General features: G+C 44.2%; 1 protein-coding gene across 5 annotated transcripts in view; it reads left to right on the plus strand.

Moving 5' to 3' along the window:
* The first annotated feature begins 255 nt into the window (after nucleotides 1–255).
* PRDM5 (PR/SET domain 5) overlaps nucleotides 256–15,324 on the plus strand; it is a 93,020-nt gene continuing 77,951 nt past the window's right edge. For all 5 annotated transcript variants that reach the window (XR_008974999.1, XR_008975000.1, XM_057429905.1 and 2 more), the window contains exons 1-2: nucleotides 256–520; nucleotides 5,654–5,737. Coding sequence is in view for 3 of the 5 variants with exons in the window: in XM_057429905.1 (XP_057285888.1) it covers nucleotides 428–520; nucleotides 5,654–5,737 (177 nt within the window). In the remaining 2 variants the exon portion in view is untranslated. The remainder of the gene's footprint in view (nucleotides 521–5,653; nucleotides 5,738–15,324) is intronic.

Below are 15,324 nucleotides of genomic sequence, written 5' to 3' on the forward strand. Positions count from 1 at the left end.
GACAAACCAGCCTGCAGGTGAGAAGCAGGCTTTCATGCCTCTGCAGAGCACACTGCTTATGCCTGAGCACACATGAGGAGGCCGCGGGTGCCGTGACCCATGCTGAGGCCAGGCCTCAGCCGTGGGAGCGTTGGAAGCCCGAGGGCCTCGTATTTTTAGTCCCGACACTGACGCACCTCTACCTAACCGGCCCGCGCGCGATCTCTGCCCCGCCGTGCGCGCGCGCCCCCTGCTGATGCCCCGCCCTGTTCCCCCTCGCGGGCGGCTTTGCTCCTCCCCTCGGCCTGAAGAGCCAGGGAAGCCCCGCAGCCAGCCCCTCTTCCTACGCCCTCCCCTGGCCCGGCGGTTGCGCTCGCTCTCCCGGTGGGATGGAAGTCCCCGGTGATCCTTCTTCCCGGTAGCAGGCGGCGGCTCTGTTCGGCGCAAAATGCTGGGCATGTACGTGCCGGATAGGTTTGCCCTGAAATCATCAAAAGTGCAGGACGGGATGGGGCTCTACGCGGCCCGCAGAGTTAAGAAGGTGGGTGATGGTCGGGCAACCGGGGTAGCGGCCTGGGCCGGCCCGAGCAGGCGGGGAGCGGATGCCACGTATCACAGGAGAGTGGGGCGACTCCTCCCCTCCTTGCCGCCGCCGGCCGGGCTGCCGCGATCTAACGTTACCTCAGAGCCACTTTGTGGGCGCTCTCCCCTCGGGGGGAGGCAGTGCCTGATCTCCCTATTCCCCCCAAAGGGTTCGTCCTGGGGAGCTGCCGCCCGGGGGGGGGAAGGGCGGCGGGGTCCTACCCTGTGCAGTCGGCGGAAGGTTTTCTCTGTGGGTGTCTGTGCCACCCATTTTGTTTAAACTCCGTTGGTGTTTCTGGCGCTGGGGTGAGGGTAGGGCTGGCTCCCCAATCACCGATCGCCTTCAGGCCGCGGCGCCCCTCTGCGGCCCCCTTCGGCCGCAGGCTCCCGCCGCATTTCTCACCTGAGGGCTCGGCGGGAGCAGTGTTTTGAGTCCGTCGTTTCGAGATAATAAAGACGGGCCTGTGAAAAATACCGTCCAGTTGTGGTGCACTACTCTCATACCCTAACCAGGTATTGTCCCTTGGCATAATCGAATAGAAAATCTCTTGATGACCTGAAATCCCAATTATAACTGCCCAGGTGGCTTGTTAGCACAGATAAAGGCATAAAAGTTATGAACCCTTATTAGTATACACTTATATGTATTTTCTGTGTTTTGCTTTTCATCTTAGTCCTGGTTTTGGCTCTGAGTGGGGTGGGAGGGCTGCCTAATTTTCCACTGATTTCATCAACAAAGCTTAGACACCATCGGTAGAGGGTCTCTCATTTTTAAGGTGCCCCTCAGTATTAACAGGGGGTGGAAGTGAAAAATTTTATATCGGTGGGCATAATTTATTTATTTTTTTTTCCCCCAGAGGTTCTGATCTTTCCTTTGAAAACTGGGACTTCACACAGCAGGGAAGTCTCTATGCTACTAGCACTTCTTAATCCTTGAACTCTGAAATAGAGTGAGCTGTAGACTGAAGCTCAAGGAAATGATTATCTACATATGGTTCTGAATTTCGGTTCAGGGCCTGAGCCCCCTTCCTTTACACTGTTGACAGTTGGACCATTTCCTACCTGAATTACTCCACCTTGCTTTTGAACTGTTACACTGGCAAAGTATATGCTATCAGAGCTCTGCCAGTGTGAGCACATCATACAGGACATCCTGGAAACATGAAATGGTGCTGTGTGACACGTATAGCATGTGGAATGCAGAAAGTAAAGGCAGAGGCAGTTGTAGTAAGAGATCTGTTTGTATTGGGAGTGTCTGTTACAGGCTTGTCCTTTATTTGACAATTAATCCCCTGCTGGTAGCACCCAGGATTGTGGTATGAAAATCCCTGATCAGAAGTCTGTGTCTGACAGGCGGACATTAGTCTTTGATAGCCTGAGGAACCAGCTCTTGAGTTGCTGTGTGGGCAGTGGTTGGAACAGGTATTCCTAAAATGATTGGAGACTGAAGCACTGTGTGTTGCCACAGCTGTTCAGGAAAGGGTGGATGTGTAAGTGACATGGATGACATGTTGGATATAGCCAGCCTGTTACTCTTTTCCACAAAAAGAAAAATCACATCTGAAGTGCTCTCAACATATTTTCTTCTCTGGTAATGAGGCAGCAGTACTAGACTTCATGGCTGTGATGAAGTAGCTAATAGCAGGTAAATCAGTTCTTTGAAGCTTTGGGATTGGGAGGAGGTGTTGAATATGAAGACTGAAAGTAAAACACATTTCAAATTATTTTATAATCAGAAATTGCAGTGCCAACTCTCCAAGTGCTAAATAATCATGAATTAGGCCTCTGAAAATTCTCCTATTAGCAAAATTTTGGTGATAATACATTTTGAATGGCTGTTGTCTGCTGCCTGCTTTTGTGCCTTTAGGTATTACGCTGTGCTTTGAAGTTTTCATCTGTAATCATAAAATGTGGAAACTTTTTGTTTCGTTACTTTTACCCAAGCTGTGATTCTCTTGTAACTTTTTTTCTTCAGTAGCTCTCCTTTGGTTACAGCATCAGTATTATAAGGACCTTGGTATAATCATCAGAGAACCACTACATTTCTCATTGCTAAGACCGGAAGAAGATTTATCACTGCTCCTTTCTTGAAAGCAACTGTTGAAAATAGCTTTTTTAACGTTTGAATGATGTGCCTTCATGTCTTGAATAATTAATGTGGTTGAGTTTAGACTCTATTATATGTCTCACTTTTATTCATCAGGGAGGAATTTGAAGTCTTAGTATGGTTTTGATTAATATATGACATATGACTGCATGTTTATTAACTAGGACTAATACATATATATATGAAGAAAATGCTCTGAAAGGGTACATGAATAATTACACTTATCTCCATGGACCTTCATGATCCAAGACATGAAGTTTTGCTGTCTCTAAATTCTTTCCAATTTTGAGAAGCTAGAAAGCTTCCGAATCAGCTATTGTTTATGTTACATATATTTTACATTTAGAGCTGGACATCTTGCCTTTTGCTTTTCCTATTGTTTTAAGCTTCTAGAAGGTCTTAAACATACTACAGTAGAGGTTTATGTGTCTGGAGTAGCTGAGATAGGAATGCTGTATGGTGTTCCTTGTTTTGAGTCAGTATGCAGTATTAAGCTATTGCTGTGCTTCATCCCAGAGGTGATGCATGCTTTGGTGATGGGTAAAATTAACACTGCAAATGCTTTACAAGGTACCTAGGGATCTTTTGGATTGTAAGTATGAAGGTATTTCTGAGGTGAGGGTTGTGGAAACGTCCAAAATTCTTAAAGAAGTAATTAATCTTTTCAGGTTGTCTTAAAAAGTGTTATTCTGCTGCTGAAGTGAATGTGGGAGACTAGTTTTTTTTAGGTTTCTTATTTATTATGTCTTTAAATAATTTCCAGAGTAAACTTATGTTACTGTTTTTCTTTTTTTTTCTTTCTATAGAACTAATCTAGATTATAGATTGGACTATAGATTATAGTCCAATAGGGTTCTTTCCATCTTGATAATTGCTATGAGTAATGAAAGATTCTGCAGATAAAATTATGCCCTTTTAGACCTCAGCAGTTGTCGTGAGCTGCTTTCCCTGTTGCACCAAGCCTGTTACTTTCTGAGTGAATGGGGGAAGCCAGCTCAGCTTGGCAGGAGGCTTCTGCTCCAGAAAGGGCCTACCTTATCTTTACTGAGCTAGACAGGACCTTACTGTTTCCAGAGAAGTTTTCCTCTGATATCACCTTGGCTCTTCCTCCTTCTTAATCTGAGAAAACAATGCAATTTAAGCAAATTGCCTTTCATGTGACACTTGCCTGGCACATATTAGTATGTTTACTGGGGTGTCACTCGGCTTCAGCTGAGAATGTTTATGGCTGTACACATGCAAGTGTATTGACCTGTTTTCACCTTCATTACTGATAAGATTGAGGGACTCTTCATCAGGGACTGTAGTGATAGGTCAAGGGGTAATGGGTGTAAATGTAAACAGGGGAAGTTCAGGTTATACAAGGAGGACGTTCTTTACTGTAAGGGTGGTGAGGCACTGGAACAGAGTGCCCAAATAAGTGGTAAATGCTCCATCCTTGGCAGTGTTCAAGGCCAGGTTGGACAGAGCTTTGGGCAACATGATGGAGTGTGAGGCATCCCTGCCTATGGCAGAGGGGTTGGTACTAGGTGATCTTAAGGTCATTTCCAACCCAAACCATTCTATGATTAAGAAGAAAATTTCAGTTTGAGTATTAAATCCCAGGCAGGCAGAAATGGAACTGGGAAATGACTGGCAGGGGGGGAACTCTGACCTCATTTGTTTAGCAAAACAATGAAAGGTGATATGGAGATAAGTGAGAGGTGAAGACCCATAGTGCCAGTTTTTGATGTCACTGCCCCTTTCTGTGTCTCCAGAAGGGCTCCAGTTGTTGTCTTTTTACTTTCTGCTTTGTTGTTCTTTCTAATGAAATCTTCTTTTTGCGCATTTGTAAATATTGGCCCTCAACTCTGTTACCTTGTCCTGCAATGCCAATTTGCTTTTCCTTTGTTTATTGACTTTCAGGTTCAATTTTAAATACAGTTTTTTTTTTTGGTGTTTTTTTTTTAGGTTTTTTTGGTTGGTTGGTTTCTCAGAGGAATGATGCATTGTTCTTTCTCTCCGTTCTACCTGTACGCAATCTGTAAAAACTAAGCAAGATACAAAACATGTAGCAGGCTGTTACTGGGATCATGGAACGTGCCTGGGGGAAGGGATGAGTGGAGAAGATCAATACTTTTATTGGCCATAATAGCATTATTTTTAAAGAAACACCAAAGTTGATTTTCATTATATATTTATAATCTGTAATGCTTAGAAGTATATAGAGCTTTTAGACTTGAGTACTGCTTAAAGGAACATTGTGCATTCCAGTTTGTAGGGGTTGTCACTGTAAATAAGGACAAGGTTGGGGGAATGGGGAGGAGCTAGGCCTGTATTAGAAGAAAGTCCTATTTAAATAATTTACCCTTCTGGTAGTGTGACATCTGTGATGGAAGAACATATCAATGGATGCTTCCACAGCATGTGTTATGAGTAGCAGGTGGTATAACATTTTAATTTTATTTATGAAAGCTTGAATTAATTCATAGACATGTGCATACTCCTTTTGTTTTTAAATGAATCTCTCTGTATGATCAAACTCTCAGTTATTCAGTGTTTTGATATGTGGCACTTGAAAAAGTAGTATTGCAAATAATCTTGCAAATAAATCTAATGTAAACTTTGTGCTTGCCAAATACTTCATGCCTTAGTTGGCTGTCTATTGCAAGGTACTTGAAAATTTTGTGAGAAATGTCAGAAATTTCACGCGTGAATTTCAGCCTTGTTTAAAATTAAGAAAATGCTGTTTCCCAAAGGGGAAATAAGCATGTACAGGAAAGGTATGGTTTTAACAGATTCTCCAAGCTATGAGAAGAGTGGGAATGAGCTTGAAGTTGAATCCTGAAGGGTGCACACCCTTGTGGCATGTAGTTGGATGACAAAGGAGAACTGTCCTTTGCCATTTGAAGCTGAAAGTGATCCTCTGCTGGAGTTTGGTAATTTACTTGCCTTTATTCGATTATTTTTTCCACTAATTCTTTTCTTTTATAATTTTGCCTTTAGGGTGAAAAATTTGGCCCCTTTGCAGGGGAGAAGCGAATGCCTGAGGAGCTGGATGAGAGCACAGACTGCAGGCTCATGTGGGAAGTGAGTAGTCTAAAATGACATTAGCACACCTAGCCAAAAGTGTTTTCAGAATTAAGATTTACCATAACAAGTCCTTTTTCTTTTTTTTTTTCTCCAGCTTAAAGATACTGTAATGAGATTTTGTACTCACTGATGCTTTTAAAATACGCTTTGTGGGTGGAGGGGGATTGACTTATTTAAAACTATAAAGAAACAACAAATGATAGTTTCTAATCACAGAAACATAGAATTATTTGGATTTCAAGGGACCTTAAAGATTATCTTGTTCCAGCTTCCTGCCGTGGACAGGGACACCTTCCACTAGACCAGGTTGCTCAAAGCCTATCAATGAAGTGTGAAAAATACCAAGTCAGGCAAACCAGAAAAATATAACAACATTGTGGAAATTACTGAAAAATGTTAAAAAAGTTTAAATATGGGAAAATGATTGTAAGTTACTGAAATACTGATATATGCTGATTAATAGGTGTCAATTAATGGCTTACTCCAAGTGTAATATAAAACATCTCCTGCTGTGACACTTCTTCTAGGGTTTGGCAATTGTGTAAGGGAAGTTTTCAAATGTTAGCAACTTTGTAATGCAGTGTGTAGTTGTGAGATCTTGAGCAAAACAAAAAATCTGGTGGTGTGGGCAGAGGAAGGCATAGTGAGTTTTGGGACTCATTGAAAGTATTTTATACATGTTAGGCAGCAACAGTAGTTTATAGACTAGATTTTGTAATTAGGTCCCTAACCCAGCCTATTTCCTATCATAGTTGTGTTTGCCTGTAGTAAAAATCTATCGGTTGAGCAATTGAAGAAATTACACTAACTGAAAAATACTTGTAATAGCAACATTTCCAACTTGTTAGAAGCACCTGGTCTTCAGTGCTTCTGTCTTTATTATCTTTCTTTTATGCTGTAGTTCTTTGAGCAGAATTCCTTTTCTTCTACTCATCCCCCAGCAGTTTCTATTGAATGATATTTAGTCCTGGTCTACACCAAGAAGGGGACTCCCTTCCTGTTTTTGAACATTTCTATAGTTAGAGGTGTAAGGATGACTTATTTTTCTGTTGTGTGGCACTGTACAAAAAATGCTTATGTTTGACATGTGGCTTGAAGCACTGTTTATGCATTTATTACACAATAAATGTGTATTTGGAAAAAAAATCCCTTCTAGCATTAACATCGCTGAGCAGCTTATAAAGAGCATAGTATTGATACAATCTTAGTAGAGCTGTAAATAGATTCTATGCTCTTATGAGTGAGAGAATGCTAAAAGCCTGTCACATTAAACCCAGAATCAATAGAAATATAATGAGTGGCAAAATATTCCTAGATGAATGTTAGGTCTTTGAATCCCTGTGCTTTTGTTTTCCCCCTTTCCCTTTTTTCTTTTCTTTTTCTTTAAAAAAAAAAAAAAAAAAATCTTACAGTGTGTCCAAAATATCATTTCCCAGAGAGGAGGTGTGGACAATTTGTTCCCCTCTCTGGTTATGTACTTAGAGCAGCTGGCTTCATCTCCTTTGTTCTCAGTTGAAACTAAAACAATGTAGTGTGGTTTTATTAGATATATTTGCTGTACATGTTAATGTGCCCTGGCTCACTTGCCTTTTCATGGTTTCTGCAGGTTATTTGAAACCAATAAAATACTTGAGCTAGAACAAGGTTTTCAGAAGGGATGGTGGGTGGATTATAGAAACAACAAGGTCTTTAAGTTTGTTGGAAAGCCGTATGATTTTCCAGATTCCTCATTGCTGATGATTAAATGAGATTTACCTGTTCATGTAAGACAGAAAATAAAAACCAAATACATGGATTTACTGATGACACTAATATGACCCCATCAACAGCAAACCAGAAAACGAGTTTTTTTATGAGCTGTTTGAAAAGATTTCATAATATCTTACTGTAACGTAGTTTTGAGAGCCTTGAAAAGATTCCTGCATACCAAATTTTATGACTTCCTGAATGTTTGAACCCAAGTTGTTCATGTTTACTGAGGTTGATCTGAGCGTGAGCTTTATAGTACAATGTAAATCATGCTGAAAGTAGTCTTAAATTGAAAATCAAGACCAGGAATGCAGAAGGTAGAAAGCTGAACACTGCGAGTAGAAGGTTATTGCAGAGACTGTGGGAGGCAGACACAGCAACTAGCCAAGTTTTTGGGTAGTCAGCTGTACTGAAGATATGAAAAATAATTAATTTGAACACTGTTGGGTGAAGGCATGCTAAAGCTTGGCCTCGCAGTCTGATGGCAGTCAAAACAATGCATTTTCAGAGAGGACACCTTTAGGAAGAAAGCTAAGTGGTAGAGGGTTTTTCTAAGTGAAGTAAAAGTGAACATTGGTGGAACATTTCATTTCTTGGCATGTGATGCCTGGGATCTGAGCTTCAATTTTGTGGAACAGTTTTCTCTGAGGAAGTTTACCACATGCATTTCTAGTTGTGTAGAGTAATGGTCTGTGATGTGGTCTCTTTTGATCAAGCTGTTCCTTTTTCTCTAAGACCAGCATTTTGTGTTGGCATCTTTAAGATGTCATGTTGAGACAAAATTGTACACATTATGTTTTCTTTTGGTCTTCAGGAAAACATGGAACCCAGCAAATTTATTGCGTCCAGTGATTTTGTTAAATAAAGTTCTGAGGATATTAGAGATTCTGTTTGAATTAAACCTAGCAGAATGCCATTGGCCTGGCTGTAACTTGCAGAGTGTTGAAGAAATCAAAGGCTTACACTTGCTCGTTTAACAGATGCCAGAGGACCGATGGTGGTGGGGGGAAGTGTCTTTGATCTTGCTGTTATCTTTGTAAAGAGCTATATGCTGAAATGTTTTACTTACAAGTGATGTAAAAGGGGAAAAAACCCACAAACCTGTGGTAAACATAAAGTTAGGAGTAGTAATAAAAAGCCAAGAAAATGTCCAAATAGCTGGCTCGCTCCCTCCCTCCCGCCCTCCCTCCCTCCTTCCTTTCTTCCTTCCCTCCTTTCCCCCCTTCCCCCACCTTCTCATTATCCCCCAGCCTGAATTGCATGTTAACACTACTTAAGCAGGCAGCTAGTTGCTAGTGATGAGTTTTATTCTTATTGTTAGTATCCCACTAGCACCTTGATTAAATACTGCTTTGTTGGTCTGTATTAGTATACTTGGCATAGAAACTTTAAATTAATGTCTTTGCTGGGAGAGCAAGTGCTTGAAGGCAAAACCAAAATAATCTTTAGGTGTTGAAGTTCACAGAAGTTTTTGCCTCTGAAGGCTCAGATGTTCAGTTTATTTTCTTTATTGTTGCTCACCAAGAAAGTGGCATTCATTGTATTGTGGCAAGCATATACTTTTGGTGATGACTTTGACAACTGTTAAAACAGGGAGGGCTGGAAAGACTTAGTCCTTCTTCAAATACTATTATATACCATGAAGAAATGTTGGTCAGGATTGGATGGCATATAATATGCTGTGTAATGCTGAATGTTACATGTTTCAGGTTTGGTTTCTATCTATCTGCCAAGATTATGTTTTCTTCATTGTTACGTTAAAACCAAGAAGAAGATGCTGCAAATGCATGTGTTACTGAAACTAGTAATGAGTGGTGTCCGTCAGGGATTGGTGTTGGGAACAGTCTTGTTCAGCAACTTTGTCAGTGACATGGACAATGAGATTGAGTACTTCCTCAGCAAGTTTACTGGTGACACCGAGCTGTGTGGTTCGGTTGGTACATTGGAGGGAAGAAATGCCATACAGACTGACCTTGACATGCTTGTGAGGTGGGTTGATGCCAACCTCATAAAGTTTAACCATGCCAAGTGCAAGGTCCTGCACCTGGGTTGGAGCAATACCAGGCAGAGCTACAGGTTGGGCAGAGAAAAAATTCAGAGCAACCCTGCGGAAAAGGACTTGGAGGTGTTGGTCGATGAGAAACTTCACATGAGCTGGCTCCAGTGTGTGTGCTTGCAGCCCAGAAAGCCAACCGTATCCTGGGCTGCATCAAAAGGAGCATGACCATCAGGTTGAAGGAGGTGATCCTGCCCCTCTACTCTGCTCTCGCAACACCTCACTTGGAGTACTGTGTACAGTTCTGGTGTTCTCAACATAAAAAGGACATGGAACTGTTGGAACTATTCCAGAGGCAGGCCACGAGGATGATCAGGGGACTGCAGCACCTCCCGTATGAAGATAGTCTGAGAAAGTTGAGGCTGTTCAGCCTGGGGAAGATAAGGCTGCATGGAGACCTCATAGCAGCCTTCCAGTATCTGAAGGGGGCCTAAAGGGGTGCTGAGGAGGGACTCTTCATTAGGGACTGTAGCGATAAGACAAGGGGTAATAGGTTAAAACTCTGTCCTGGGTTTAGCAGTAGCAGTGATTTTTTCACCTTCTTGGTAGCTGGTGCAGCGCTGTGTATTTTGACTTTCAGCCTGGAAACAACGCTGATAACACTGTTTTTAGTTGTTGCTAAGTAATGTTTACCCTGACCAAGGACTTTGTGAGGCTCATGGTCTGCCAGGGAGGAGGGGAAGCCAGGAGGAAGCAGAGACAGGACGCTTGACCCAAGCTAGGCAAAGAGGTATTCCCTACCACAGCATGTCATGCCTGGGGGGGTAACTGGGAGTTACCTGGAAGGATGCGGGGTCTTCTGGGTCGGACTCGTTTTTCGGTGGGTGGTATCGTATTCTCTTCCCTTGTTATTTTCTCTTAGTATTGTTGTCGTTGGTGGTAGCGGTGGTGATTTGTGTTGCACATTGTTTGCTGGACTGTTCTTGTCTCAACCTGTGGGATTTGCACTCTTTTGATTCTCCTCCCCATCTGTCCGGGAGCAGGGAAGGGGAGAGCCCTTGGTGGGGGTGCCTCGATTGCTTCCAGCCTGGCACCACTCACTGGGAGTGAGTGAACAAGCTGTCTGGCTAGGGTTTAAACCACGACAGTTCCTTTTTTGGCGCCCAACGTGGGGCCCAAAGGGTTGAGATAATGACAGATCTGTCCGGATTAATAGTCACTCATCACAATGCTGATTTATTGGCTCTCAAGGTTGTTCCTCTTGGTCTCACAGTTTCAGTATACCGTACCTTACTTTGAGCTGATATTTGCTGTATTAGTGTTTTTCAAGTGTGGGGCCTGGGCTAAGGTTTTTGTCTCATTGTACTTTATGGTAATGACTTGTAATACAATAGAATCATTGATCATGAAACTGATCTGGCTTATGTTCCCAGTGTGGTCACCACCTTTATGATTTGGGAGGTATATAATAGAAGTGCTTAACAATTACACATCTTTTTTTCCCCTTCTCGGGTGGTCAACCTGTGAAGGAGACCTTCTTTTACCCTCCCAGTCCTCTCCCCAGACCATTTACAGCATCATTTGAGAGTTTTGAAGTTTTTGAATGGCCTTTTAATGCTGTTGAGACTTGTTTGCTGATCGTGATGGGGATCACTATGTTGGCACGCATACAGAGTGTATTTTGCCCAGAACTGATTTCAAGAGTTAAGCAGAGTCAGGTTTGGGTCTTGTCTGGGGTCAAACGACGATGTAGGAGGACCAAGAGATTTTCCCGAGGCTGGACAGTCATGAGTGGCAGGGTGTGTGGGATAGTGTGGGCAAGTATCTACGTCAGCGGGCCCCTCCAGTACTTTGGAATTTCACCACTGAACAACTGCAAAATCCAGAAGAATTAGTAAAACACTTAAATGAGGTGTGTGGTCATTCTGGTCATACCAGAGACGGACAAATCATGGCAACGTGCTGGGGCTTGGCCTATGCTCACAGAGCCTTGTTCAACACTATCCAGCACCTTCAAAAGGAAAAGAATGTGAGCGGATCTGAGGGCAAAGCAACAGTCAGTGCAGCTACTCCATCTCCAAGCACAGCAGCTTCACCACCTCAGTGACAAGTAGAGTCGCTACGCAAACTTTGGCTGCAATGAACAGCACAGCCACCCAAGTGGCAAGTACAGCAGCTGCTCAAACTTCGATTGCAACAGACAGCACGGTTACCCCAGCTCCAAACACAGCAGCTACACCACCCCCAGCAACAAGTACAGTCGCTACTCAAACCACAGTGATAATCACCGCAGCCAAACCAGAGGACCAATTCGTACCAATATCAGTTGCCCCTGTACCCAAGAGAAAAAGCAAAAAAGAGGCAAGAAGGGTGAAGCAAGATGAAGAAACAATGTATTCACCACCCGGTCTATCATCTGATCAGGAGTCATCATCACATGACGAAGAAGAAGAGGTGACTTCTCGACCTCGGACCTCAACCGAGCTACGGAATATGCGAAAAGATTTTACCCGTCAACCAGGGGAGCACATCATCACCTGGTTACTCTGATGGTGGGACAGTGGGGCCAATGGTCACGAGCTAGAAGGTACAGAAGCCAAGCAGCTGGGATCACTTGCTAGAGAAGGGGGAATTGACAAAGCAATTGCAAGAGAGAAAAAGTCCCTCTGGACTGGAGGCGGGTCTTGGCAGCTGTGAAAGAAAGGTTTCCATACAAGGACAATGTTATGAGTCGTTTGGCCTAGTGGACTACTATAGACAAAGGCATCCAGTCTCTGAGGGAATCAGCCATCGTAGAGATGATCTATCACATCAAGCTGAATAACGGGGATATACCCATGGATCCAGATGAAGTTGAATGTACACAACCCATGTGGTGAAAACTTAAACGGAATGCACCGTCATCATATGCCCATTCATTGGCAACAGTAACCTGGAATGACATAGTACCACTAACAGTGGATGAAATGGTTCATAAACTCCGAGAGTTCGAAGACAATCTCACCCCTTTCATCATCTCAGCTGTGGAAAAACTGTCCCAGGATCTCAAACAATTGAGGGACGATCTATCTGATTTATCCAGCTCCTCACGTGTACCAACACACGTCTCAGCTATTAACAAAAGGCATCCTGTTGTTCGAGAGAGGAGATACAGGAGGTATATGCCACGGGCTACCCTATGGTTTTACCTGCGGGATCACGGAGAAGACATGACAAAGTGGGATGGAAAACCTACTTCAGCTTTGGAGGAACGGGTGAGTGAATTGAAGAGGGGAGCAAGGGCTAAGACTGATCGTCCCATGAGAGCTACGGCTTCAGTCTCTGGTGAGCAGTTTCCCAGATGGAGTGGAAGAGCTGATATTACTCCAGCTCCTGTGATAACAAAGAATAATTCTTTCAACACGACTTAAGTGTCCAAAGCTGTGATGACCATTAGAGGGGCCCTGCCTCCAGCCAGGTGGAGGTAGGGGACAATCGGATTTACTGGACTGTGTGGATCAGATGGCCTGGCACATCAGTCCCACAGAAGTATAAGGCTCTAGTAGATACTGGTGCACAGTGTACTCTGATGCCATCATGCTGTCAAGGGGTGGAACCCATCTATATTTCTGGAGTGACAGGAGGATCCCAAGAGTTGACTGTGCTGGAGGCTGAAATCAGCCTGACTGGGAGGGAGTGGCAAAAGCACCCTATTGTGACTGGTCCAGAGGCTCCATGCATCCTCGGCATAGACTACCTCAAGAGAGGGTACTTCAAAGACTCAAAAGGATACCGATGGGTTTTAGGTATTGCTGCTTTGGAGACTGAGGAAATTGAGCAGCTGTCCACCTTGCCTGGTCTCTCAGAGAATCCTTCTGTTTTGGGTTTGTTGAAAGTCGAAGAACAACAAGTGCCAGTTGCGACCACAACAATGCACCGGCGGCAATATCGCACCACCGAGACTCCCTGATTCCCATCCATCAGCTGATCCGTAGACTGGAGAGTCAGGGAGTGATCAGCAGGACTCACTCTTCCTTTAATAGCCCCATATGGCCAGTGCGAAAGTCTAATGGAGAGTGGAGACTAACAGTAGACTCTCGTGGCCTGAATGAAGTCACACCACCATTGAGTGCTGCTGTACCGGACAGGCTGGAACTTCAGTATGAATTAGAGTCAAAGGCAGCCAAGTGATATGACACGATTGGTATTGCTAATGCATTTTTCTCAATTCCTTTGGCAGCAGAGTGCAGGCCACAGTTTGCTTTTACTTTGAGGGGTGCCCAGTTCACTTGGAACCGACTGCCCCAGGGGAGGAAACACAGCCCTACCATTTGCCATGGACTGATCCAGACTTCACTGGAACAGGGGCAAGCTCCAGAACACCTGCAATACACTGATGACATTATTGTGTGGGGCGATACAGCGGAAGAAGTCTTTGAGAAAGGGAGGAAAATAATCCAAATCCTGCTGAAAGCCGGTTTTGCCATAAAACAGAGTAAGGTCAAGGGACCTGCACAGGAGATTCAATTTTGGGGAATAAAATGGCAAGATGGACGTAGACAGATCCCCACAGATGTGATCAACAAGATAACAGCAATGTCTCCACCAACTAATAAGAAAGAAACGCAAGCTTTCTTGGGTGCAGTGGGGTTCTGGAGAATGCACATCCCAAATTACAGTTCGATTGTAAGCCCTCTCTATCATGTGACCCGGAAGAAGAATGATTTTAAATGGGGCCCTGAGCAGCAACAAACCTTTGAGCAAATTAAACGTGAGATAGTTCATGCAGTAGCCCTTGGACCAGTCCGGACCGGGCCAGATGTAAAAAATGTGCTGTACACTGCAGCTGGGGAGAACGGTCCTACCTGGAGCCTCTGGCAGAAAGCTCCAGGGGAGACTCGAGGTCGACCCCTCGGCTTTTGGAGTCGGGGATACAAAGGATCTGAGGCCAGCTATACCCCAACTGAGAAAGAGATACTGGCAGCCTATGAAGGGGTTCGAGCTGCTTCGGAAGTGATTGGCACTGAAGCACAGCTCCTCCTGGCACCCCGGCTGCCCGTGCTGGGCTGGATGTTCAAAAGCAGGGTCTCCTCTACACATCATGCAACTGATGCTACATGGAGTAAATGGGCTGCACTAATTACACAACGAACTCGAACAGGAAATCCCAGTCGTCCAGGCATTCTAGAAGTCATCATGGACTGGCCAGAGGGCAAAGATTTCGGAATGTCACCAGAGGAGGAGGTGATGCGTGCTGAAGAGGCCCCACCATATAATAAACTGTCAGAAAGTGAAAAGCAGTATGCCTTGTTTACTGATGGGTCCTGCCCTGTTGTGGGAAACCATCGGAGATGGAAGGCAGCTGTATGGAGTCCTGGACAACAAGCTGCAGAAACTGCTGAAGGAGAGGGTGAATCAAGTCAGTTTGCTGAGGTGAAAGCCATCCAGCTGGCCCTGGACATTGCTGAACGAGAAAAGTGGCCAGTACTTTATCTCTATACTGACTCATGGATGGTGGCAAATGCCCTGTGGGGGTGGTTGAAGCAATGGAAGCAGAGCAATTGGCAACGCAGAGGTAAACCCATCTGGGCTGCTGCACTGTGGAAAGATTGCTGCCCGGGTGCAGAACCTGGTGGTGAAGGCACGTCATGTAGATGCCCATGTACCCAAGAGTCAGGCCACTGAGGAACACCAGAACAACCAACAAGTGGATAAAGCGGTTAAGATTGAAGTGGCTTAGATGGACTTAGATTGGCAATATAAGGGTGAATTATTTTTGGCCCGGTGGGCCCATGACACTTCAGGCCATCAGGGCAGAGATGCAACATACAGATGGGCCCGTGATCGAGGGGTGGACTTA

This window comes from Pezoporus wallicus, unplaced genomic scaffold (assembly GCF_028554395.1).
Source record: "Pezoporus wallicus isolate ANWC-B61680 ecotype Strahan unplaced genomic scaffold, APGP_CSIRO_Pwel_v1 contig_5690, whole genome shotgun sequence".
NCBI lineage: Eukaryota > Metazoa > Chordata > Aves > Psittaciformes > Psittacidae > Pezoporus > Pezoporus wallicus.